Below are 25,103 nucleotides of genomic sequence, written 5' to 3'. Positions count from 1 at the left end.
CACCTTGGAATTGATCTCACTATTACCTTTACAAAGATGCTTCAATAAAAACAGACACACATGAGCATTTCTATAAAAACAAACATTTAATGTCGCCCTGATACCAGAGTACAGTTTAATTTACCTACAAACCAAAGCCATATAAACCTCAATATAATAAATAATCTTCAAAACTTCCATAACATTCCTTTATCTGAAAACAAAGGCAAGGGGTGCGTATAACAAAGAGATCACCTCCAGTGTAGTGGCATATTAGAACAAATGACATCCTGTAAGTGCTGGTGGTTTTATTGTGCCCATTTCTGGTATCACTGTGTAGTGTACATTACTCCTGTGATGCTGGACTGTAACCAGCAGGGGGAGATCGAGATCCGTGAAAAAATCCTCCCTGTAACAGACAGCTGAATCACCATGAGTGAGTCCTTTAAAGATTTGTGTTCTGAGCTGCAGCTGATGAACTCCTATCAGTAACATTGTCCTCCACGTCTGACCCATGGCACCTACATGTGGATATTCGGTCTTCTGAATCCATCCAAGGCACATTTCCAGCAAATATACTGCCCAGACAGGAAAGAGGAAAATAACCACAGTAGAGTCCATTCAGCAGCTTCACTCCATAGTCACGTATTTAAGTCAGTAGCGGCTGTGCTCGTCGGTTGCGGTGACAATGACATCCATCCAGATGCGCATAGACACGGCATTGGAAGCCACCAGAAAGAACAGGCGATCGTATGTCTTCACACAGAACGTAAGGCTGGGCCTAGGAGACTATACAGAAGGCAGAGATATCAAGAGTCAGCTCACTGGCAAGGTTTCCCATGATTTTACTGCAATATTGAGACTTTAAAACACACAAATATTTGTTAGATCAAAACTTTACAACTGACTGCAATCAAGCATCTGCAATGTCAAACAATGAAGCAGGAAAATCCTGTTTGTCTGCTTCCTTAGAAGCATGACAAACATCTTTCCTCAGAAATCTGAAAGGGTGAAAGGGTGTCGATTTAAAAAAAAAAAAACATCAACTGGCTGTTTTGATGTAGAGCAGAATATGACTTAAAGTTTACACTTTCCTTAAAAGTTAAATAGCTTTGTTGGACATTCAGGCATTCAGGCTACTTTTATGTTCAACATAAAAGTAGTTTTATGTTGGAATAGACTTTTGTAGTGTAGAGGTTTAGTTTATTCTGTTAAAATGCTTTTGTTTTGCAAGTAGGATTGCTTTTGGAAAAGTTTAAACTAGTACAATCCTCTCACCTAAAAAGAAAGTTGTAAATATTTTTCTGAACTAGCTTTGCTTCTGAGATCACATTTTTCTGAAAGATTATGCAAGCATTTTGAGGTTATTTAGAGATTAATGACCTAAGAAAATATGTTTTCAAAATGAAAGAGGGATTGTAGCCTCCATTTGCAGACTCTAGAGATCAAACTTTACTGATTTGGTGCATCCAAATGAAAAATCCCCAAAACTGCAACAGATTTGAGAAAGGCAAACTCACAGAGGTAGCCGTTCGTAGATGGTCGTAGTAAACTTCTTCTATAGCCTGAAAGTACATGACTCCCTTTAGCTTTCTCTCATCGCAGTCTGTAGATAAGGGAGAGTCAAGTTTATTAAAAAAATACAAAAATACAAAATATACATTTTAGGTTAACATAGTGTCTTTCAAAAGTATTAAAATGTCTTGAACTTTTCAACATTGTGTCACCTCACTACCAAACTTAAATATACGTTATGGATTTTATGTAATAGAGCAACACAAAGTAATGTACAACTGTGAATTGTTTCATTGTAGCTCTGCCTGTAAACTGAGGATTATTTTCCTGGTGAAGGATGAACCTCCAGTCCAGTCTGAAGTCTTCTGGAGCCAAAAGCAGCTCCATCTTCATCTTCCTGTCAGATCTGAGCTGTGAATCTCTTGAACTCTTCCCAAATTACACTGCAACTGTTGGCTGTTTCTTTGATAAATACTCTTGGTACTTTATCCGTTAAGGTTGAGATTCAAATCTTGGTAGGTGTGAAATTATACGTTTCTCTTTCTTTCCACGTTCTCATGACTGACTGAGCAGTGCTCTGTAAGATATTTTTTAAGTGACACTTATAAAATATCCCTTAATCTGTTTGCTGTGTTCCTTGGTCTTCATGACGCTTTTGTTCACCAATTGCATCATATGTAAATGTGACAATTAAGAGTTTTATTTATAGTAACATTTTTATTTATTATGCACTAATGTAAATTTCAAAAATGCTACAAAATGACAATAGGTTATTTGTCACAGTCTTTTAAAAAACAATTTTCCTTCTACCTTACAATTGTTCTTCATTTTGTATTTGCTTTCCACACAGGAACTCAATTTAAAAACACTGAAATTTGTAGTTGTAATGAAACAAAACGTACAAAAGATTTCTAGGGTAAAAACACTTTTGCATGACACTACATCTGATCTTAAAATATGTGCAGCAACAGACGGTTGGCCATGTATTATTACAACAGTAGCCTCCCTTCAGTGAGGTCAAATTGTGTGGCACACAGAAGCCTTTTATTCATGCAAACACACAAATGCAAAGTCAATGAGCAAACACACACACACACACACACACCGAACTTTGAAAGCCAGTCTAACCTGTATAGTAGGCCAGTCGTTTGTGGTCTGTGTCAAACAGGAACCATCTCTTCTTCCATGTCTTGACCCTCCCTCCTCGTTTCGTGAGAAAGCCGGCACACCGTCGAGGTGTAAGCCGCAGGTCCGTGCAGTTGGCAACCCCGTGACCCAGTGACTCTACATGGGCCCGAAGGTCAAAGTTTGGAGTAAGGAAAAGGGGCAGGCTGCGCTTCTGGAAAGACAAGTGGAGCTTAGTCATCCTGTAAATACTGCATTTTCCATGGAAAACACTACTAGCATCCAGTGGCATTTTTAAAACAAATGCACTTATTTTTAAGCTTCAGAAAGGGGCTCTCTGTAGTCACATGATGAAAAGTTTACTACATTTGTATCAAAAATATGATGTAAGATATGGTCTTAGAAAATAAGAGGAAAAAATAATAATTTCTAGCCGAGCTACATGATTAAAAATATTTTATAGATGTTACTAGACTATAATTCAGAACAACTCAGCCATTATCTTTTTTATTGCACTAATCTTTACTGCTCTATTACAGTACAACAATATTCATTCTGTTCTAATAATGAAATTTCATTATCTTAATGTGAATGACTCACTATTACAACAAACAACATAACTGATTAAAGAACAGAGCAATTTTCAGTACGATCATTTATCAAGAAACAGGGTCAACATTAAGCTCATAAAACTGACTTACACGGCTAAAGGGTTTGGTTTACTTATTATTATGTGTAAAGATGGGATTTAACCATAACAAGTAAAACATGAAAAAAAAACCTAGCATTTATTTAGTTCTACAGCCACAACTTCTTAACTTTTCTAACCCTAGATTTAGGGTTTATGATTAATTTATACCTCTGAAACTGGCGATGAAAGGACTTGTACGGATTCATTTGCTTCTGGCCCTGGTCTTTGTTGTGTTTCTGGTTCTAGTGGTTCTTCTCTGGAAGAGTTTAGCTCTCTTTGGCTTCTTTCTTCCAACAACAACCGCTGCCTTTCTGCCTGTGTGCACATAGTCATAAAAAAAAAAAAAAAAACTGTAACACATTAAAATGTACTATTTTTAAAGCAGCAAAAATAGAAACCCATTGGTTATGAAGCCACAAACAACTGGAGGTTTGAGCCTTCCAGTCTTGGCAGCTGCCAGTGCTACGAACATACATTACAGGCATGCAAACATCTGCCGAGTGGTTTCTTAGACAATCATGCGCGAGCTTAGCTGGTGTCACTGATCAACAGGCCATGTCTAATATAGTGTGACAGTGACAATTAGTGAGTGTTTCCCATGGCAGGTGACTCACTCGTTCTCTGAGAAGCCTTTCTCTTTCTGCCTTGGCTTCCCTCAGCTTCCTCTCAATCTCCACAAGATCCAAAAGCGACGGACTGCAGAGACAAGAATCATGAAGCATCAGAATTAGAGAAAAAAAAATCTAAGAAATAGCAATAGTTGTTCTTATTAAAAAAGCAAAACCCCCAAAATTAAAATTTAATGAAGTATTATAAAGGGACATGCAGTCAACATCAATCTAGAAAACAGTCAAATAGAAAAGTGTGTTGTTAGATTTACAGAACGACAGTTAAGTGCCTTTTTCCAACCAATATGACCTGCATGGCAATTTCAGTAAACAGGGGTTTCCTCCAGTTTATTTAAAACATATTAGTCATGTGTCTGTTATTGTCTTTGTAAATAATGCATTCTTTTGAAACATATCATTTACTACTGCTTTTTTAATCTATTTTAATAAACAAACCATCAGTGATGCCATCTACACCACATTAATATCAGTAACTTCTACATTTTTTACAGGTAAGTTACAAAATACCATCATGTTGAAATTGCAAAAGTTGTATATAAATAAATACGCCTTTATTATTTGGAATAAAACTGGCCCAAGATATGTATTTTTGGAATTGAATTAAAAAAGTAATATTACAAGCAGTGATGTATTCAGGAATGTGTTTATTTTGCACAGTGGCGCAGTTGGTAGCACTGTTGCCGTGCAGCAAGAAGGTCCTGGGTTCGATTCCCGGCCCGGGGTCTTTCTGCATGGAGTTTGCATGTTCTCCCTGTGCATGCGTGGGTTCTCTCCGGGCTCATGACTGTCAGGTTAATTGGTCTCTCTAAATTCTCCCTAGGTGTGAGTGTGTGCGAATGGTTGTCCTGTGTGTCTCTGTGTTGCCCTGCGACAGACTGGCAACCTGTCCAGGGTGACCCCGCCTCTCGCCCGGAACATCAGCTGGAGATAGGCACCAGCACCTCCCGACCATTAAGGACAAGGGTGTAAGAAAATGGATGGATGGATTTATTTTTACTTTAGTGATAAGACATTAGGGCAGTAGTTATCCCAGTTGATTGTGCATGCTTTTGGGCCACACTTTGTCCTTCTACACAACTTTTTATTATCATGCCTGTATAGAGGACCATGTAAACAGGCAGGCTCAATGAAAGTAACCTACCCTTGGGGAGGGTGTCAGTAGTCTCACCCATGATGTTGTGGATATAACTTAACTTTCTTTGGTTTATGGTGTTATGCAATATTCAGGTTTTCCAAACAATTCATATTGGCTTTTAGCTTTAAGATATTATCACTGATATCAACAGGTATATAAGATATATGAGATTCACTTCTTGAGCTGAGTTATTAAATAAATTACATTTTTAATAAGAATATATAATTTACAGAAACTGACCTAATTGTATACACTGATGCCTCCTATGAACATCATAAGAGCTCTAAATTTCCCTCAGATAGTCATGTCTCCATTGAATCTGTGAATTATCATCAATACGTCCTAAAACAACTTGAGCAGAAAACTTCCACATACTTATTATACACACGTGAATGCAGTGATGATTTAACCTCCACACACCCCAAAAAATCCTCTTTGACCAGTTTTTTATTGTGGCATTATTTGACAACTAAATGTGCCCAACATATAATCAAAATATCAATCTGTCTAAAATAACAGTCGCAGTGCTCTTTGGATGCAATATCTGGTTGGATATTATATTATTGGCATGCATCCAAAACCTACATGCCAACAATATTTTTAAAATGCTGGATGGACTTTCACTGATGTAAATACTTATATATTTTTAGTTACCGAGATGCTAAATCTGACAAATAGGGTTGAAGAAATAGAAAGAGTCAAGAAAATGTGGATTAATTGGAATCAACACTCTCGTCACAAAATTCAGCTACGCTATTACATTTATATGTTTTTCTAATATCGCGCAGCTATAAGATAATCATTCATACACCTCATAACATGCTATTACATCAAAGATGACATATGTACAACTGTTGCACATATAAGTAGCATTTCTGTTGGTATTGATAATAAGAATAATACATTATATATTCAGCATTTTAATGTCAAAGAAGTGCTACATAGGTATCCATCCAAAAGTATCATACAGATTCACATGCAGTGATGAAACTCACCTTGCCGCACGAGAGCTTGCTTCACTATTGCACGGAGTGAGGAACCCACCACCGTTGCTGCTCCCTGGTTTGTGCCCGTTGCTTAGTCTGTGGGAGCTTATGGGGGGAGTGAAAGCCTCTGTCATCTGGCTGTCTGGAAGAGTCCTCACCAAACCTGATAGTGGAAAGAAACAGAGAACCAATATATCTATATCTATATATATAGATATAGAAAAAAATATATATATATTGAGATAAATCTTTTCATAACGGAGAAATGTGGGACAACTCCAACTAAGAACTTTAAATTACCAGTGAGGAGAAAAAGGGTGGAAAACAGACCTTGGAAGACTTGACTTGACTTAACAGATTAGGCAACTCAAATATTTGGAGCACAAAAACAGATACCATTGTGGAAATTTTAGGCTTAAGCTTTCAGATGTTTCTATATGACATGGGAGAATCATGCTCTCGGTCGTAGCAACAACCAAAAAACTCTAAAGACACACCTTTTATTTGACTAAAAGGGAGGGAACTGAGCAAACAGACAAAATGAGGATATGAGAATAAAGTGAACATGTTGCTTGTCTGGATTGTCATGAACTACAAAAGCAGGAGCAATTAAAAGCACAATACAAGAAAGAAAAAGGGTTGGTAACTCACCTTGCACTGAAATCGGCCTGTCGGAGAGTCTGTTGTTCCGATGTGAGCTTCGCCTTCTTGGCAAACTGACGGCTTCCTTGGACAGTTCCTAAAGAAGAGAATAATGTACAGTAAGAGGGTCATCACATAAAATCCCATAGAAAGATTATAAAATATGAACAAATTCAACATTGTAGATGCATTCCCATGATTTCCAGACAATCAACAATTTCCCCTTCTTTCACAACTTCTCAGTTGTTTCAGCAGTGAGGCTTATCATTCATAAGACAGATAAATCAACAAAGACCTGACCAAATGCACACCTGTGGAGACTTGTGAGGTGTCAAAGGAGAGAGTGACATCATGCAGGGAGCTGAGATGGTGAAGTTCGACCAATCAGTGAGTGGCTTCTTCTCTTTGGGAACCTGTTGGACCAGATTCAGTTTTGAAAGTCAGGAACGGATATGAGACGGACACTTGTTACAAGAAACAAATGTTAAAAGTCTGTTTAAAACAACTGGAGACAAAGAAGTTAAAGAACAAAAACAAATTGCCTTGAAAAGATAGACATATCACATCTGGCTGAGAATTAAACTACAGAAATGCATCCTAGATGGATTGGTCATGATGAGATTAAACAAAAATACATCACAGCCACAGTGTCTTCCCTGAAAACCCTCCCACCATGCTTGAGTCACAAACGCATGAGCAATTCAGTGACTACATTAAGTTCACCGTTTAACTCTTGTTGGCCCCCTTCAGTTCTTCACACAAGCAGATGGTGTCAGGAAATGTGTTGACAGTAAGCATTTATGAGAAATTGTATTTTCTCACAGTAAGTGGAAATCTGCTACAATGCTTCCTATGTCCCATTCCTCAACAAAGTGATCCAGATAATCGCCTCATGCTTTATTTACTATAAGCTGTTTAGCTTTTCACGGCCACAAAGAATTCACAACTTAGACAAAGATGTCAAATCAAGCACATCCTGCACACATTCGGTCATTCTTTCTGACAATGTCTCATTTTCAACTCTTCTACAATGCCACTCCCTTTTGCTATGCAATTCTACCCTCTCTCCCCTCTTTAGCTAACATTATGAACTAAAAGTTCAGTTTTAACTCCTATATATGACAGATTTGTGTTCATTCTTTTGGCTTACCCTTTGCTGCAAGGATGCAACACTTCTCTCAGCGTGGTTCCTCTCTTTTGTATGCATCCACACACGCTCAAATCTACACACATACAACCACAGCTACCAACCTCACGTTGCTTACTCCTCCCTCTGTTCTTACTCTCCCTCCGTCCCCTCCTCCCTTGCGCTCTCTCTCCAACTTAAGTTTCCCTCAGTTGCACTTTTTCCCTCTGATTTGTTTTTTCCCCGATCTTGTCTCCTGCTCATAATAACTGATACTGTCATGAGTCTTTTTAGGTGAAAACTGATGACAAAAGAATTTAGCCCAAACAGTTAAAATATTAAGTAAATTGCAGATGATCAAATTGTAAGTATTTATAAGAAAAAATGGACTGTAAATTGCAATGCAGTGTTTTATAAAGAATCGAAACAAAGTCTCAAAAACAAACGAGTCTGGCTCACCACCCACTGCCTATTCAAAACTAGGTCACAAATGCATCTCTCTATGTAAAGTAGGCAATCCAGGTGCAAAAAGTAATTCCCAGGTCAAAAGAATCATATATGAATCTCAGTAACTAATTGGTCTGATGTCAAAAGTACTGTAGATCCTACTTGATACTTGTAGATTATCCTGCATATGGGATCAAAACCAAAAATATACACAAGTTTCTTTAAAACTGCATCTTCCATTATAAAACAAACCTAATTCTGACAAACAAAAGTTTATTTTAGGTAACTGTATCAAATATAGAATAGTGATCATGCTCAAGTCTAAAAAACAAGCTAAGGAAAAAAAACAGCCTTTAAAAGGCCATTATATAGCAAAGCATTTAGGTCAAAAAACATTTAAAAACAAATACATTTGTGCATTTTTTTCTAGCTTGTGCCAAGCACTGTTGACATTTAATGAGCAACTAAAAACATCTAAAAATTGAGCTACCCCAGGTCTTGCAAGTCTTTTGTTCAACTCAAAAAATGCATGTTAAATGGTAAACAATACCAGGGCAAAGTGCACTTTGGCTACATAAAATGTAGATTATGAAACTGAAAGAAATTGATGAAAATGAAACTGAGAAGATTGTGAAAGAGCTTCAAACAGAAGAGAGAAGAATATGATGGTTACACCCTCATTGTAAATCAGTTTTTTGGGGTTTTTTTTTTACCACCAACAATTGTTTCATCGCTTGCACAAAGCCAATTTCCAGCTCTTTCCAGCATAATAAAAACACCACTCCACAGACCACATAAATTATTTTACATTAGGTAATTATTTTACACTAATAGTAGTTTTGGCAATCTGAATAGCAACAGATATCTACAATAAAATAAATCTACAAGATTAGAAAACCCTCGTACCGTTTGAGTTGCGTGAATTAGTTCTCTCTTCTCCTTCCTCAATGCATTCAGCTCTCTTTCCTTCTCTTTCTCCATCTCTTTCAGCTGTTTCTCCAACTGCTGGACTCGTTCCTGAAAATTCAGGGAATAATTTCCATCAGCTTGGACTGCCATATGGTTTCCTCTTCACAGAAGACATGTTATGTGCTGCAGCCAGTTTATTTATCTGGCATGGGTTTCAATAATTTCTCCAAAAGGTTGTGATCCAATATTAGGATAATGTATTAAATGCACAAAAAAGATAAATATACTATTAAGATCCAAGTGGACTTTTCCAAACAGAGATACAATAAAAAACAAATAAGAAAAAATAAATAAAAAAAGAAAACATTTTACAAATTATTTGGGAGACCACTGGAAATAGGCACAACACCACCAAGGATAATGGATGGAAGCTATTTAGGAACGAAAGGCCAGGAAGAAGCCTAAAAGAGTAATTTAAAGAAATATTGGATTATAACTTGCCAGTATAAGGATGCTGCATGTGACGGTATGAAGCAGACAGACAGCTGATCAGTTTTGTGAAGCTGGCTGCAGTGCAGCTGAGTCAACTATAATTCCCTTCTCATACAATCGAAGTCTTCATCTCATCGTTTGCACCCCCACCAGCATGCTGAGGCTAATTGTGGAACAATTCAGCATTATGGAGACCGAATATGTTTTTTAAACGGATTTCACGAGGCAGTGGGAAAGCACATTTGTTGCCTCAGAACAATGTTTGCATCCATCTCTCCAGTGACAGTTTTCAGTGTTTTTTTTCACAACACTGCATAATGTTGTGTTGTAGTTTACACCAGGTACAAGACTATAGCCATGGTATTAAAGTTCAAATTATTCATTTTCAAACTCTGAGTTACGTTTATCAATTAAAAGCTATGGAAAAGAACTTTGCCAAATCAAAATCAAATTTAGTTTGTTATGCGTGACATACAATATTTCACATCAATAAACCTTCAAAAGACAAGTAATTCTGGAAACACATGGTGGCATTATGACTTGAGTAACAGTCACCATGTGTTTTTTTAAGAGCAAAAAGTGATTTTACCAGGAAAAGAAAGGGGGAGCTAGAGAGCAATACTAGAAATTTAGCTGGAAAAGTGTCTTTTAGGTCTAGTATCTATTTAATTAATGCTTTTTTAACATAATGAATCAGTGGGAGACTTTATAGATGTTTCAGAGCAAAAACTAAATATTGTGTCATTTCTATCCAACACTAGTCAGTCTATATTGTCTATCTCTTTTGTATTTGTATCACAAAAGGATGTGAAGAGTACATTTACCTTTCATGTGAAGCTTAAGATCCACAAACAGGTTGTTTGAAAAAAAAAAAGCAAAACACTAACGTGACTGCCAAAGGAACAGTTGGTGCATATTTTGAGGTAAAGTATAAATAAATATTCTGAACACATGATAAAATGGCAAAAACGTATTACACTAATTATATATTGAAAAGATGAGTTACAACTCAAATTTATCAATGTGACAGCTACAAAGTAAAATTTTATAGGCATGTAAATAAAAACCAAACTGTGCCAACTGTTTAAAAATGCTGAATATTTTATATGACAAACTTTGATTGCGAGATTTATTAGTCAAGTAACAACCTGCCTCTTTGAATAGCTTAGAAATTCTCATGTGAACAGTTTTACTGTCTCATAAAGCCTGACTCATTCTGGGCAAAACTACACAGGAAAATGTTTTACTGCGACAGCCACCAGATTCAACTTAAATAAAAAACTGATAGTTCTTTTTAAATGATTTTGTCCCATTGAGTCAAATTTAATCTGCTGTGGTCATCAATTGTTTGATTCACTGTGTATTTTATAGAGAGAACAGATTTGGATACAGGAAATAAAAAAAAATGTTTATGAAAATAAGTGATTGTTATTCCAGATTAAAGGATATCAGGGCTTTATAACAATATTTTCAATACGTTCAGCAAAAATCTGTAGTCTCGCTTCAAAGATTTCTAAATGTTTTATCTTTTAATCCTTCTTATTGTCATCCCAAAGCTGTTGTTTTCAGTCCGTCCTGCTCTGATTTGTTCTCTCATGGTGGCCTGTGATGTAATTAGACTCCCTGTATAGACTCATGCGACAGACTTAGGGTGATGCTTGGAGGTAAGGAGTTCAAGCCTGTGCCACCATTGAGGGAGGGGGTGATGAGGTTCAAGGAATAACTCGTAGTGATAACCATTAACTGGGATCCACAGAAACAATTACAAATATCTATACTCTAATCCTATCAAGTCATCTAATCTTGGGCTTAGTTTATTATGGGCAATGAGCAAATGGGAACTTGCTTAGCTGCAAAGTAAAAATTTTATCAGAGCACTGCACTGATGAGCAAAACCAGCAAAGCTGTGATTATTGAAGGAGGAGCGCAAGTTTTTTAACTTTGAAGTCAAGTCTCTGATCTGCCTTCTGCTTATTTTTAATGTCAAGCTAATTCATTTCAGCTGCAGAGAAATATTTCAGGCACAAAAGGAAAAAAGAAAAGTTTGCAAAATTGGAAAGGGTTTTTTTTAGTGTCAAGTTTAACATCCCACTAATCATGACAATGTGAGCACACCAAAGTACTGGATTTTAGACATGTATTATTATTATTTTGTCCATTTTCTTTATGCACACATCCAGCATCCCAAGTCAGCACTAAGTGGGAGTATAAGTAAGGATAAACACAGACACAGAGCACATGACTCACTTATAAGCTGCAATTTCTGTGCAACACCCTGGGGAGCCTTTGTGAAATTCACTGAAAAAGTCATCCATGAGGAACACTGATTACCTGCGCTGTGTTGACCACATGCTGCTGGCGGGAGATTTCCTTCTCCATCTCCCCTTCCATTCCTTCCTGCTTCGGTTTCTCCTCTCCGTCTTCATCCTCTTCGCCAATGCCGCTTTCTTGTTCCAAAACACGAAACTCCCAGTCCTCGAAAGCCCGAATAGCCACCTCCATCCCCTCCTTCTCCTTCAAGAAGGGCAGCAAAAAAGTTCTCAGTTCAGTTTTTTGTTTAATTGAAATATGTCTGGAATGAATTGGATGCAGTCTAGTTCTGGGAAGAATACTGGGTATTGTGAGGAAAACAATAAGGAAGACACCAACATACATAGGAAAATGTGTTATTACAATTTATAAACCAAATATGGTCAGCTTTCAAAAAAGGTTATGATTATTAGTATATTCATACTAAGTTGAACTTATACAAATGTCACATTGCAACCAGACACTAAGGCAGTGTACTGAAAGATTAGGTTACAATATCCAAACACAAAGTATGACACCATTCAAAACAAACCAAGAATTGATGTCTACTTAAACTGACAGGTCAGGGAACAACAGCATTATGGACAACCCTGCACATCACCCCTAGTCAGTAGTCTCAAACTGCCTTCCTCTAGGGCCTTGGTCCTGCAATTCTTGTTTTTCTTCTTCAGTGCTAATTCAATGACTTTGCAAAACTTCATTATTGAAATTAAATAAAATGAAAGAATTTCGATTCTTGCTTTAAGATGTGGATGTATTCAAAATTGCAAAGCTGTTTAAAAATTGCTACTTCTGTTTATTCGCTGCTGGCTAGGGTATCTTTATTCATGTATGCTAATTCTTTGTTACAGCAGGTTATGCCAAACTGGCTTGTAAGTATTATTTTCCAACATTCAACATGTTTCAACAGAAGAAAACAAGCCCCACCAAACTTGTCGTTAAACACTGTTTTTTCAATAATGTCTTTACTCTTCTCTGGCACATTTGCTAAAAAAAATACACATCCTGTGCTCTGTACGAGTGAGTTAAACTCTTAAAGCATGTAGACAGGTTAAACTGGTATTGAACAATCAAGCGTTGTTAAAAAAAACAACATTATCAGTATTGATGAAAACACACCCTTTAACTTGAGACATTCTTTATGAGTCAAAACAGCCAAGAAGCACTTGTAGCTTTATGTTTTATTTGGAAGGTTACCATTAAAGTGAAACTATTAAATACACTGTCAAGCTCTTCATTAATAATTTTTTTTGTAGGAATATAGTGATATTCAATTCCTTACACCACATTAAATGTTTTTAGTTAGATTTCAACAAATGAAAACATGTCATCTAACCAACATTAAATACTTTTTCCACTGAAAAGTTCCTGTGAAACAAAAGAACATGAGCAGGTTTACTGAAAATAGTAAGAGATAATGACAATTGGATTAGCAGCATTCAGTTTTAATTTTTTTTTTTTTTAATGCATCTTACACTATATGGATCAGGTTGCTGACCTAGGATTTTTAAGTGAAGTACAGAAAACAAGCCCTTTATCAAAGAATCTAAACATTTTAAAACTCTGTGAGAGATCAGGACAAGACCACACAGGACTTACAACCAAAATAAACAATCATATTTTTTGTGCTGGTACCTGAATCTTGTACTCCACCAAGATCTTATCTTCTGCCATGCAGTCATAGTGATAAACAATGAGAAATATTTCCACTGAAGGGAGGCCATTAATGCAGATTTAAAGATATCCCTACTACTTTTGTGAGTCCCCCACTCTCAACCTCAGGTTTTTGTGTCACATGAACAACTTTAAAACATTTTATTACTGTTGCACATGCTGAAGACATTAGATACAGCACCATCTGCTCACCTGCTGCAGCTGTAGAGTTAGCTGCTCTCTTTGGCTTTCTGGTTGACTCGGGATCAGTTTCTCTCTTTCCTCACAACTCTTCTTCAGTTCCTTCAGCCTGTGTCTCTCCTTCTCCAACCTCTCTTGCTCCTTCATTTTCAGACACAACAACAACACAAACATTCTTAACCAACAGTACAGTAATCCCAGAATTGTATAAATTCTCAATCAAAAACAAATCCCAAAACAGTATTCGGACAATTTCACAACCCTGTTTGCACACTCCATCACGCTTTAATGCTCCAACAGGAGTGTAGCAGAGCGTTAAAGTTTATCAATGATTATCGCACAGCAGTTGACTTATCATTTACAAGATCTTGTTTTTATGTTGATGGTTCATTTCTGGTCCCTCTTGTTTCTCAAGAATCCCTTAAGATAACTTTAACTGGTACTGTAAACCATACACTGAGAAAATACTTTCTCACATTAAAAAAGGTAAAAAAATAAATGCATTAAAAGAAAATAATTCAGGTCCTATTAGTGTGGGACTTACCTTTAGTCTGTCAGTGTGTTTGTGCTTCTCTCTTTCTCTGGCTTGTTGTTGCAGTGCCAGCAGCTTCTGTGAGTGTCTGTGCAGCTGTTTCGTCTCCGTCTGCAGCTCTCCTTGCAGCAAGGCGATCTCCAGCTGCAGCTGGAAGGACAAGAGAGCTGACCAGGCTGAATCTTATCAACCAGACACTGAACCAGTCAGAATCACACATTTTTTAAGAATGACTTTAGGCTGTCTGAGAGCTTTCAGTTTATTTTTTTACTTTTCTGAAATTTCCAAATGAAAGCAACTGATATTTTGGTGCATCTATTATTGAGATTTAGTTCTCATTTCAGTACACTGTTAATACAAAAAAGTAATATTGATAGCACCTAAACATTTTAAACTAAGTTCATCGATATTAACAAGAGAAACTCTTAAAAAAGCTTCTCTCATTGTCCTGTTTTAGCTTTACTTTTCAGAAAGCAAAATAAATGTGAAAATTGATTAAAAAGTTTAGTTTTACTAGGGCACTCTTTGAGAAAAACAATGTTGGCATTTTTCTTAAAAATATACAGATTGTATTTAAAACAAGCTAGCGAATAAAATCTTTAGTTATCCATCCATTGTCTTCCACTTATTCAGGGTCAAGTTGCATGTGCAGCAGTTTCAGTAGAGAAACTCTGACTTCCCTTTTGCCAGAAACTTTAGTGGCAGGGGAGAATCTTTAATTTTGTCAAATATAAACATATGAGATACTATTTTAGCTCTATGATGATCAGAAAGCAAAGTTCGAAGTGATAGCATACATGGTGTACCAGTCTTATTCTTGTTTTCTATGGTTCACCAGCAGACATTCCCACCTGTGTTCAACTCACTCAAATGAACAAAAACTAGGTTCATAGTCAGAGCAAGAGGGTTCAATTTATAGTCTTACATTTACAGTGAAGACATGAAAGCACAGGAATTCCCAATTTCATTCTTTTTAAAGGAGAACTGTGTTGGTCTTTTTCTCTTAAAGAGGCATGAGTTAAAACTAAAACACCTGTTCGCTCCAAAAGAAAACACCGTTCAACAATGCTGGAAGGAGCAGCACTCAGTTCAAGTTTGTCATGTAAAAAGACACCATTGTGAAGTTCAAAGTCCTTCACAAACTCAATTCTTCTTATGAACCTGTTAGTTTGATCAAGCTAATGCACAACACTGCTTCAAACTGTCTGTTTTTGGGATACTAAGGTAACTATTTATCAAATTCTCACCTCAATCTTCAGTTCTTCCTTCTGCTGGTTGATCTCTGTAATGCGGTTTTGAAGCATTGAAGGAGATGAAAAGAACCTGGATGAGCCCACCTCTGGCTTCTTAAGGCAGGACTGACAATAAAGGAGAAAAAGAAAATGTCCTATAAATCACACAAATCACCCCAGTCTTAAATCTAGACCTGATGACTCATCGTTTTTGACCTGAATCTAAAACTTTTTCCATTCTAAGATTAAAATAAAGTGAAACAGACTTCAATTCGGTACAAAATGGTCTGACTAACTGCTTTTCAACCATCATAAAAACCTCACTTAAGTCTGTTACCTTCTCACTCTCTGTGCTGCTGCTCTCCGTGTCAGACTCGGCCCCTGAGGAGGCGGGACTCTGACCTGCAGCCACTCTGCTGATCCATGGCTGCTGCAGACTCTGCTGCCAATGGCTCCTGGAGTTTTCCATGTTATGTTGGGGCATCTCTAAAGCCTGAAACCAAATAAGCAATTAAAATTAGTTAAAGAGTTAGAAGAAATTATTATCTTTAATAAATACTATGGCTTATCACACAGTAATGGTGAGAGCATATGAGCAAATCAGGTATAGTAAGGGGTAATCGAACAACAATTATGCGAATTGGGAGGTTAAAACACAGAAATCCCCGTGGGTTTCCAGAAAGAAGTCTGTGATGGGGAAAGCATCACGCTTTGATGAGGAAGCAAAAGCAAAAGAGGGGAGCGATTTCAGGATGTGTGCAGTGGTTTGTGGTTGCATTTCAGGGTCTCAGTGTGGACAGAGGCCATACATGCAGCAGTTTTACATTTCTACAGAAATCTTTGATGTTCAATAGCAAAGAGGAAATGTATGAAAAACCACACATCTGACAATTACTTTGAAGTACTGTTTTCACAGGGCTTTTGTTTTGTCACTCACATTCATATCATTCATGTGGATTTACTAAAGCAAATATCATTATAATATCATTATGTATTGTGTTTACCAACTGTTACATGAAAGTGACTCCCAACATTTGGGAATTTTTCCTCTTAAAAGCCAACATTATGCTGTGGTCTTTCATTCCATGTTGCCCTTTGGCCTCAATTGGTGCTTTCTCCATACACAAATACTTGCAGGCAAGCAGACACAAAATTTCAGTCTTTGTGACCTTCAAGTCCAACATGTGGGAATTCTTGTGTTGAGAACTTTTTCCCACTGTTTTCCTCCTCGAGTGCTTTGCCCCCTCCCTCTGTTCTGAGACCAATGCCTTATTAGGCTGATGGCAGAGAAGGATGAATGAAAGCACAGAGATAAATATACAGTAGAGATCTAAATGGGGTTTCCTAATGATGACTGGTACAATGACATCTAGAAAAAAATGGTAATGGACAGAGATAGTAAAAAAGCAGTGGTAGTGTTGTAGGACACTCCCAGTGTACTACAACAGTTTTACAGGCATAAAGACAAAGACTGATCGAGCTACCACACCAACTACTTACCATCAACTACAAAGATAAGTGTGACTTATCGATGACATGAACATATTTGAAATCTGCTTATTCGTTTCCCATTTGTCTGATAGAGTTATCACTAACTTTAAGAAAAATATGACTAATGCAGTATAACAGGAAAAAAAGCATCAATGCTGCTCTGTGACCTGGACAAATAATCAATAAATGATTAAAAAAAATTGATCTAACTCCTTGGAAATAATAAATAAAAGACACAAAATTCATCTTTTTTATGTTGCTGAAGTTTAATGAATAGATAATAACAATAACAGTAGTTATCAGGTGCAGTGCCAGTTCTGCAAGTACAACACAGCAGTGAGATTTTGTGCTTTATATTAAAACACAGGTCATAAATGAATAAAATGAATATCAGGATTTATGCATCTGCATGGCATTTTGTCATACAGGTTTGGATTTCTGGATTTATTGCAATGTCTTCTCTTCAATACTGATTCAAATATAATCAGAATTAATATTAAAACAACCATATTTTCACTATAGAAAGCATTTTCAGCATTGCATGATCATTTAAAAAAGCAAACACTGATCATTTCTACATGTTATATTATCTGTGAAAAACGCTCAGAGCAGCAGTGTCTGGTATGTGTTACACAGAGACAAAGAGAGAGAGAGAGAGGAAGAGAGAGAGAGAACGTCATGTTGAGTCACATTATTATACAAACATCAGTACAAGTGTTTGACCTCCAACTAAAGTCCAGTTAGATACCCTATCAACATCCCACACGAGAGGGAGTTATTCAGGGGTAAAGTCCACAGCTTGATGCTAATATACTACTGTGTTCAAATGAAAACCAAAAGCAATAGAAATCTTGATAGGTTGCCCCAAAGACGCTCAAAAGAGTGAGAGATTAAGAAAGGAAGTAAATATACCAAAATCAGCAGACGCAGAGTTCAGCCTGAGAGCAAGATCAAAGAACAAAACAAAGTTTTGTGCCCAAAATTGGATTTGATTGCAGGGAGGGGAGCGCCTCTGGAGAATTAGATAGGAAAAAAAAACAAAAACAGTGAACAGAGGTGCAGCTAAGCATCCAGTGAGCAAGTTTGTGTGCTTGTCATGCAAACACAGCCTTGAGCAATCACAAGAAACAAAAAAAAGAAAAAAGGAATAACAACAAATTCAGTCTTTAAACAGAGCCAATAAAATGTGAAACTTTGTTCATTTTCAGACTAATCAACCAAGAAGAACTAAATTCTCAACAGGATTTAGTTTCCTCAGACCAGTGTGAGGAAATATTTAATGTAGGTTCAACAGCAGTAGAAGTTGAGAGGGAAAGAATGTTGTTCATGTCATATTATCTCACCATGTCCTCAAATCAGCCAGGCTTATCACTCGTTCTCTCAACACCAGGCTCCAATGGAGCTTTGCACACTCCCAATATTACAGACTGCAATATCGAGTTTGATTTCATCCAGAAAGGCCAAATATGTTTTAGTAGGAGTAATGTTGTCTGAAAGAAGTGGCTTAATCTGAATAATAAATTATGACAACATTTTGTGGTTAAGAGTAATAAAGAGAAGGCGGGTGGTAGATTGAAGATAGAGTTGCAAAATATCTCATCACAATTGTTACAGCAACACCAAAGCTTTAAATATCACAATGGTTGCAGACACTGTAATAATGGAATAAAAAAAGACACAGTAAAGTGAGATATTCCTAACAGTTTGTTAAGAAAATATTCAGAGATAGTGTTGCAGTTACTCTGAACTACAGTGCTAATTAAAACACTCATTTTAAATATCTTAATTGCTGTCTAAGCTGGTGAGTTCACTTGTATTGCAGGATACAAGTGTTATTGCAGGATGTTGTATGAATCCAAGCACAACATGCCAATGTTGTACTAATTTTAATTCACCTCAAACTAGGTGGTCAAAAGTCTTTAATGAACCCCACTTTGAGTTTTACTGCAGCAGGAATGTGGATTTGGACGTGGCTCCCCTTAATAGAGAGGTTAGAATACCAGGTTGGGAGTCCTTATTTTGCTCATTCGAAGTGAGTAGATAAATAAATGTATAGATTCTTCAGCTTTAGCTTTAGGCTGATCATAATGTCAAAGATTGAGATGATGCAATTTGCACTTTACGTGACATGAATTGTATAAAGAAAAAAGTTTTATTTTCTCACTTTCTGACAAGACAAAAATATTTCCTATTTTATGTTTCTTAGAATTCCCCACATTGTTTTTATGAGCAATAAACTCAGAAGTGCACTCCCTAAGTATTTGGTACCATTGCCTCCTGTGTGACTATTGTAGCAACTGTAAAGCTTGGGTTTAACTTTTTTGAGAATCTGCCTATAAGTTTTTCACAAATAGATGGACTTTTGCCCTGTCATTCAGACAGAACTGGTGAAACAGATTTGTTTCACCAGTTCCTGCAAACATTTTCAACTCTACACACAAATTTCCTGTAGGACTGAGATCGAGGCTTTGTGTTTTGCTGACTCCAAGTAACATTATAACTAACTTGGAAGTATGCTTAGAGTCATTGCCTATTATAAAGACTCATTCCTGTCTAGACTTCAAGTTCCTAGCTGACATCTTGAGGGTTTGCTTCCACATAATGTTCTTTCCTCATGATGGGATAATGTTCTCAGCCTTGCAAGCTTTCCCATTTTTCCTCCAGGTGTAATACTCATTACGGTCAAGACCATCAGTTCCAAAAATTATGGGTTTTTTTTCCTGAGGGCATTTGCAAATTGTATACATTTATGTTGTTTCTGGAGTAATGACTTCACAAGGAATTTGTTCTGCAGTCGCTACAAACATTTTGCACCAAAACAAGTTCACCTCTGGGACACAAACCCTTCATGATCAGCGAAAAGGTTCAACATTCCCATGCTGTTTATAATTGCATTTCATCGTTTGAATACATGGCTAAAACCAAACTAGTAGAGGCATAATTATCTCCCTGGCTAATTTTTTTTTTAATTTATTTATTTTTCAGTCAAACAAGCAAACATTGTCTTTGGGGTGGTGCGTTACAATGCACCCATAGGAATGAGTTCAAATAACTGAAATATTGTGAGTGACCATATCAGAAGCTTACAAAGCAATTCAACATTTTTTGGGGTCTTCCCAAGTAGTTTCAAGACATAATTGTAAAAACATACCAAAAGAAAATGTCAATGTCATTATTCTGGGATTAAACACATAAAATTTCAGTCATTCTAAATGTCTTAAAACAGGAGGGTTCAGGTTGATTTCATTTTAGACAGTGAGAACAAAATTGACAATGCCTTTTTATTCAAGGTAAATATCTAGTTTCAACTGTACATTTAAAAGAACTAAATGTGGGAAATTAGGTTTTGTTGTCATTTGTGTTATCATGGACCAGCAAAGCTACATAATAGAACATTAAACAAAATGTTAATGTTAATCGTGTTTTACTGTGTTTCAGTGTTCTCTGAAAAGCTCCAAGCATCTGGTAATTTACCTGTGACTAATCATTTTTCAAAGTATGACTAATCCGTCCCTGAACATGAAACCATCATAATGTTGCCACACCTTAGCTCTTGAACAAAGGCAATAACAAAAACCCGTCCATATGGTTAACATAGCCCTATCCCTTTCTGAACCCCCTCATTGAACACTTACACAGCACTGTGTATACAGAACCATAAAGTTAACACCGACAACAGCTATATTCCACTAACTACATTCAGGACAAAAGAGCGGGGACGATAGTGTGGGTGTGAACGCTGAGTATAGCCTGTCACCAAGGATTCAGCGAGAGGGAAGTATAGGCAAACATGTTACAAGTGGAACATGTGAGCATAAATGGCCTGTAAAGAAGGAAGGCATAATAATCCATGAATTTACACACAGTTATCCCGTTCCTTCAAATGAATAAAGTAAGGAGAGTCTGAATGGTTCAGATTAACTAAGTTGTATAATGACCAAATGCACAAATAGTGGGAAGGAATCACAAATAACTCAGTTGCAAAACAAAGCAATGAATGCTCATCAAAAAGTCAGAATGCTCAAACTTTTTAAATATTTTATTAGAGAAGCTAAATGTGAGCTGACCCTGTCCTGAAAGGGAGTAATCTCTGGGTCACAGTGAACTTCAAATGTAAACAGTAGGAAACAAGTTTGTGTTCACTCGGCAGTTTGAAGGAATAAGTTAATTTGTGGAGAAATACAAGGATTGTATCTAAGTCATACATTAGCTTGATGTAATCCACTCCTGCTATTTCTCAAATAGCAGGAGTGCTAATGCCAAACCTAATGCCTAAGTTTGGCATTAGGTTTGACCTGCCAAACTTAGGAAACTCCTGCTAAAAGTATGTCCACCTGGTCAACAACCTCTAGTCACAAAGCACTTCTGCTTGTCTCTGGAAGAAGAGACAACTGTCTCTTCTTGTTTTCCATTGATAGAAAACAGTTTACTTTAACTGCAATACTTTTCTTTCAGGAGACTGTCATAATAATTTCTCATTTTTAAAAAAATCAAGACCCACCTAATTAAATTAACTTGCAACATGTCACCCATTTGGCTTAAAGAAAAGAAAAATCAAATCACAAATAACTTGGCTATCATTTTCATTCACTTTGTTGTAGAAACAGAAAAATCGTGGTTCAGTAAAGTGAATTTTGTTGAAAGCAGAAAGAATCTGGTGCACTGAACCTTATCGCACAGTTGTACAAAAAAAAACAAAAGAGCAACAACAACATAACAAAATACTTCTGTAGTCATTCCGAGTGGTTGGTTTTCATCTGCAGAAGATATAAAAGCAAAACCTGCTATTAATTCATTTTAACATTGGTAGTTCTGGTTGCACATTATTTTTATTGGCCAAAATTACAACGGTTGTATTTACTCATGTGGACCAAATGGGTGATTGTTTAAAGTTTTTTGTTTAATGAGTACCAGATTACCACATATCTCTCCTATCAACATTTTCACTGAAATAGTGTCCTTCTTTTACTTTCCAAAAGGAGTGCTACCCGGATCTAATAATAAAATGATCTACCTACAACTACAAGCATGCTTTAAAAAACAAATTAAGTCATACTTCTGACAGTTTGTAATGAGTATAATTTCTGTGCAATAAAGGTGGTTTAATGTTTACAAAGGCCAATCCTGCTTCCTTACACCAGATGAAAATGAAACTTTGCTTGGATATTAAGCTGACAGAACAAAAATTATGGACTTTCCCAAAGCAAGCCCTGAACCTTTTGCATAAAGTTCCTCCTGGCTCAATCCCAATAACCGTCAAGCTGTCATCCCATTATTACAGAGGGTCTGAGTAAATGGTGACAATTCAGCAGGACACCCAAGTGATTTATTATTCAGTCTGTACCATTTAGGAACAGAACAGTGGATATTAGCTTTTGCTTAATTGGATGAATTTACATTTTAATCAACACACATTTTTTATCAAATAGCCACTGATTTAAAGCATTTAACTGCAACGCTGGCTGTATGCTTATGGTCCTTATCCTGGTGAAATGTTTAACTCCATCCCAAACTCAACTCTTTTGCTCTCTGTTCTGTAACAAACCTTTAAGGCCTTCACATAACAGCCTAACTTTATGCTGAGATGAAATTACACACAGGTTGGCTATTAATAATTTGGTAACTGGTAAAGGCAACTGGTTGCAGTATATCTTGATTTAATGCTACTAAAGCTATGCAAAGGAACAACACTATTTTTTTGTTTTTAATCATAAAAATATTGATAACCATCTATCATTTGCTTTATTTGTTTATTAAATTCTAAAACATTCAAGATTTTATTTGTAACAGGACGAAATGTGAAAAGGGTGCAGTCTTCACAAAGGTTAAAATATCACATTTTGGCAAATATTTCACAGCCTCACATAAAACATTTCATAATTAAAGGCTATAAAGATCAAAAGACTTCAAGAGTAAGATAACTAAGTTGAAATACTGGTTTAAAAGCTTGTGATGCAAGCACTGTTCAGAGACTTGAAAACAAAAAAGAACCACTGCAACTATTTTACTAGTTTCAATCATCACCTGGGAATGTCAGCTTCAGGCAAACACAGACAAAAGCCTGTATTCAAACTCTGGCCAGTCCTTCTTCTTCATGTCTAACTTTTTTTTGTCAATAACTGCATTTCGGTTTGTCAAGATACAGGCCAAATAAAGGAAAAATGAAACCCAAAGCTTAAGTGATAGAAATATGAAATTACTGTTTGAAGTGTCTTCATTCTGTGAGGAATTAATTTGTTTCTCCATTAAAAATCAAAGATGTCAAATGCTACATAAGCACATGTATAAAACCATGTAAACACTTCACCTGCATAGAGATTTAGGTAGTGATCCTAATAATCTCATTACTCATTGCAATTGCAATGAGTAATTGCAGTTTTTAATAAAATTAAGTTTCCATTTAAAAGGTGCTTAAATTTAATTGTTGCACACAGCTTCATCTGACCAGAATGCCCTGCAGCCTCAATACAGGTTTCACAGATGGCTGCAAACCTACACTGTCTGATGTTAACATTATTGTTCTTACTTAACCCTGTGATTACAGGGTCCCAACAGGTTTAGTTGCATTCTCTCAAGGATACTGAAAGGCAGTTGGGAAATGAGAAAAATCAGTTCGAAAGAAGAGAAAACAAACAGAAAGAGTGCAAATAACTCCTGCAAGGTGCATCTGCCAGAAGTCCATCCGAATTACATTTTACATCACAAGAAAAAGTGTTAGAAAAGTTAAATAAGAGACTACATCCAAAGTACTTGTATGAGTACTTGTAGCACTCATACAAGTATTAAACCTTATAATAAAACATGAGGGCTTTTCTTCCCCTTCCCAACCTTTCATCGTATGATAACTGTACTCACAGAGATTCCTTTGGTTTGAGTATGTCTGTGGGAGCTGTGATGCAACAAAGACCGATCCATTAATAACAGTCGAGAACTCACAGGGCTCAGACATAGATTTGTCCAATAGCAATCAAAACGAGACTTCTGTGTGCGTGTGTGTCTGAATGAGAACTGAGGGGAAAAAAGGCTAAAGGCAGAAGTCCCCAGACAGCAAATCCTCACAATCCTACCTCAGCCTTGTCACCCACCCACTCTGTTTACCCACTGAGTGCTGATGGGGGGATAAAGGGCCAGAGATCTCGAGGTCTTTGTAAACACAGGAGGGGGGATGTGTTTGTACTTACCGCATTGTCATGGGACAAGCTTTGACAAACACACATTTAGTTCAGAGAAAGTTTCTGTAAGTAGAGATAGAATATCTTGAAAACGAACTATACAGGTGTCTATTTGGTATGAACCTGATAAAACCTGTATTTCATAAACACTGCTCACCTTCACTAAAGTAGAGCAGTTCAGGATATGACATTATGACATATCAGGAAGTTGTAAAAATTCCTCTTTTGCTGTAAGTAGATAGATTGAAGTACATCAAAGAGGTTCCTAATATTACTATCAATTGCCAAACACTACCGCTCCTGTAGCGTGAGCACTTTGTTTGTTTTATGTTTTCATATACACTCCTGAAGCGCAGTGCTGCGTGTGCGTCTGTTGGCTAAAGCTGGAAAGTGAAAAAAATAGTAAATAAACCCATTTTACCTGGAAAACGCGCTCCCATTTAAACGACTGGAGATGAGGCTTCTTCCGTCCATAACAGAGCGTCAGAGACGAGAACCGTGTAGTGAAGCGACTTTTAGACCTGCTTCACTTCAAACGCAGGCTGGGGAAGACTCCTCCGTCTCTGCAGTTTGTTGCGAAGCAGTTTTAGCTGTTTTCTTGCCTCGGTTTCGTCCGTGGTTTGAACCTCTGTCCTGAGATCTGACAAGTCGGTGTGAGCAGACCGTCGGCGTCAACAGGTGAGGCTGAGCTGTGAAATCACGCGGGGGAAGGTGACGACAGAGGCGGACACAGCCTAGTTAAACCAACAGCCCAACGGTGGAAACATTGTTCTAGAACAGTTCGATGTTACAATGTTTATCCACCGCAGATCTATAAAAAAAATAAAATACTGAAG

At 36.9% G+C, this 25,103-nt stretch overlaps 1 protein-coding gene across 2 annotated transcripts; it reads right to left on the bottom strand.

The window, feature by feature from the left end:
• Positions 1–71: 71 nt before the first annotated feature.
• phldb3 (pleckstrin homology-like domain, family B, member 3) lies at positions 72–25,065 on the bottom strand. 2 transcript variants are annotated; one of them, XR_004338635.1, is made up of 16 exons: positions 24,689–25,065; positions 15,942–16,097; positions 15,620–15,730; positions 14,385–14,522; positions 13,853–13,981; positions 12,008–12,190; positions 9,182–9,292; positions 7,014–7,115; positions 6,712–6,799; positions 6,070–6,223; positions 3,925–4,006; positions 3,479–3,625; positions 2,623–2,833; positions 1,500–1,585; positions 563–768; positions 72–478 (listed from the first exon to the last, which is right to left on the bottom strand). XR_004338635.1 is itself a non-coding variant. In XM_032557680.1 (15 exons), exons 2-15 carry the CDS (start codon positions 16,086–16,088, stop codon positions 634–636), a joined length of 1,824 nt encoding a protein of 607 aa, XP_032413571.1. In that variant the 5' UTR covers positions 16,089–16,097; positions 24,689–25,065; the 3' UTR covers positions 72–633. The 2 variants fall into 2 exon arrangements, 1 of the variants encoding a protein (XP_032413571.1); XM_032557680.1 differs by having other exon boundaries at positions 72–768.
• Positions 25,066–25,103: the final 38 nt, after the last annotated feature.

This window comes from Xiphophorus hellerii, chromosome 3 (genome assembly GCF_003331165.1).
Source record: "Xiphophorus hellerii strain 12219 chromosome 3, Xiphophorus_hellerii-4.1, whole genome shotgun sequence".
Classification (NCBI taxonomy): domain Eukaryota; kingdom Metazoa; phylum Chordata; class Actinopteri; order Cyprinodontiformes; family Poeciliidae; genus Xiphophorus; species Xiphophorus hellerii.
The sequence above is the reverse complement of the archived record's forward strand: the minus strand, read 5'-3'. Positions and strand labels throughout refer to the sequence as shown.

Coding starts and splice junctions, on each gene's coding strand:
- phldb3 (XM_032557680.1), bottom strand. CDS start 16,088: ATGCCCCAACATAACATGGAAAACTCCAGGAGCCATTGGCAGCAGAGT. Junction 15,731..15,941: donor GCAGCACAGAGAGTGAGAAG/GTAACAGACTTA, acceptor CTTTATTGTCAG/TCCTGCCTTAAGAAGCCAGA. Junction 2,834..3,478: donor TTTCATCGCCAGTTTCAGAG/GTATAAATTAAT, acceptor TTGTCTTTCCAG/AAGCGCAGCCTGCCCCTTTT.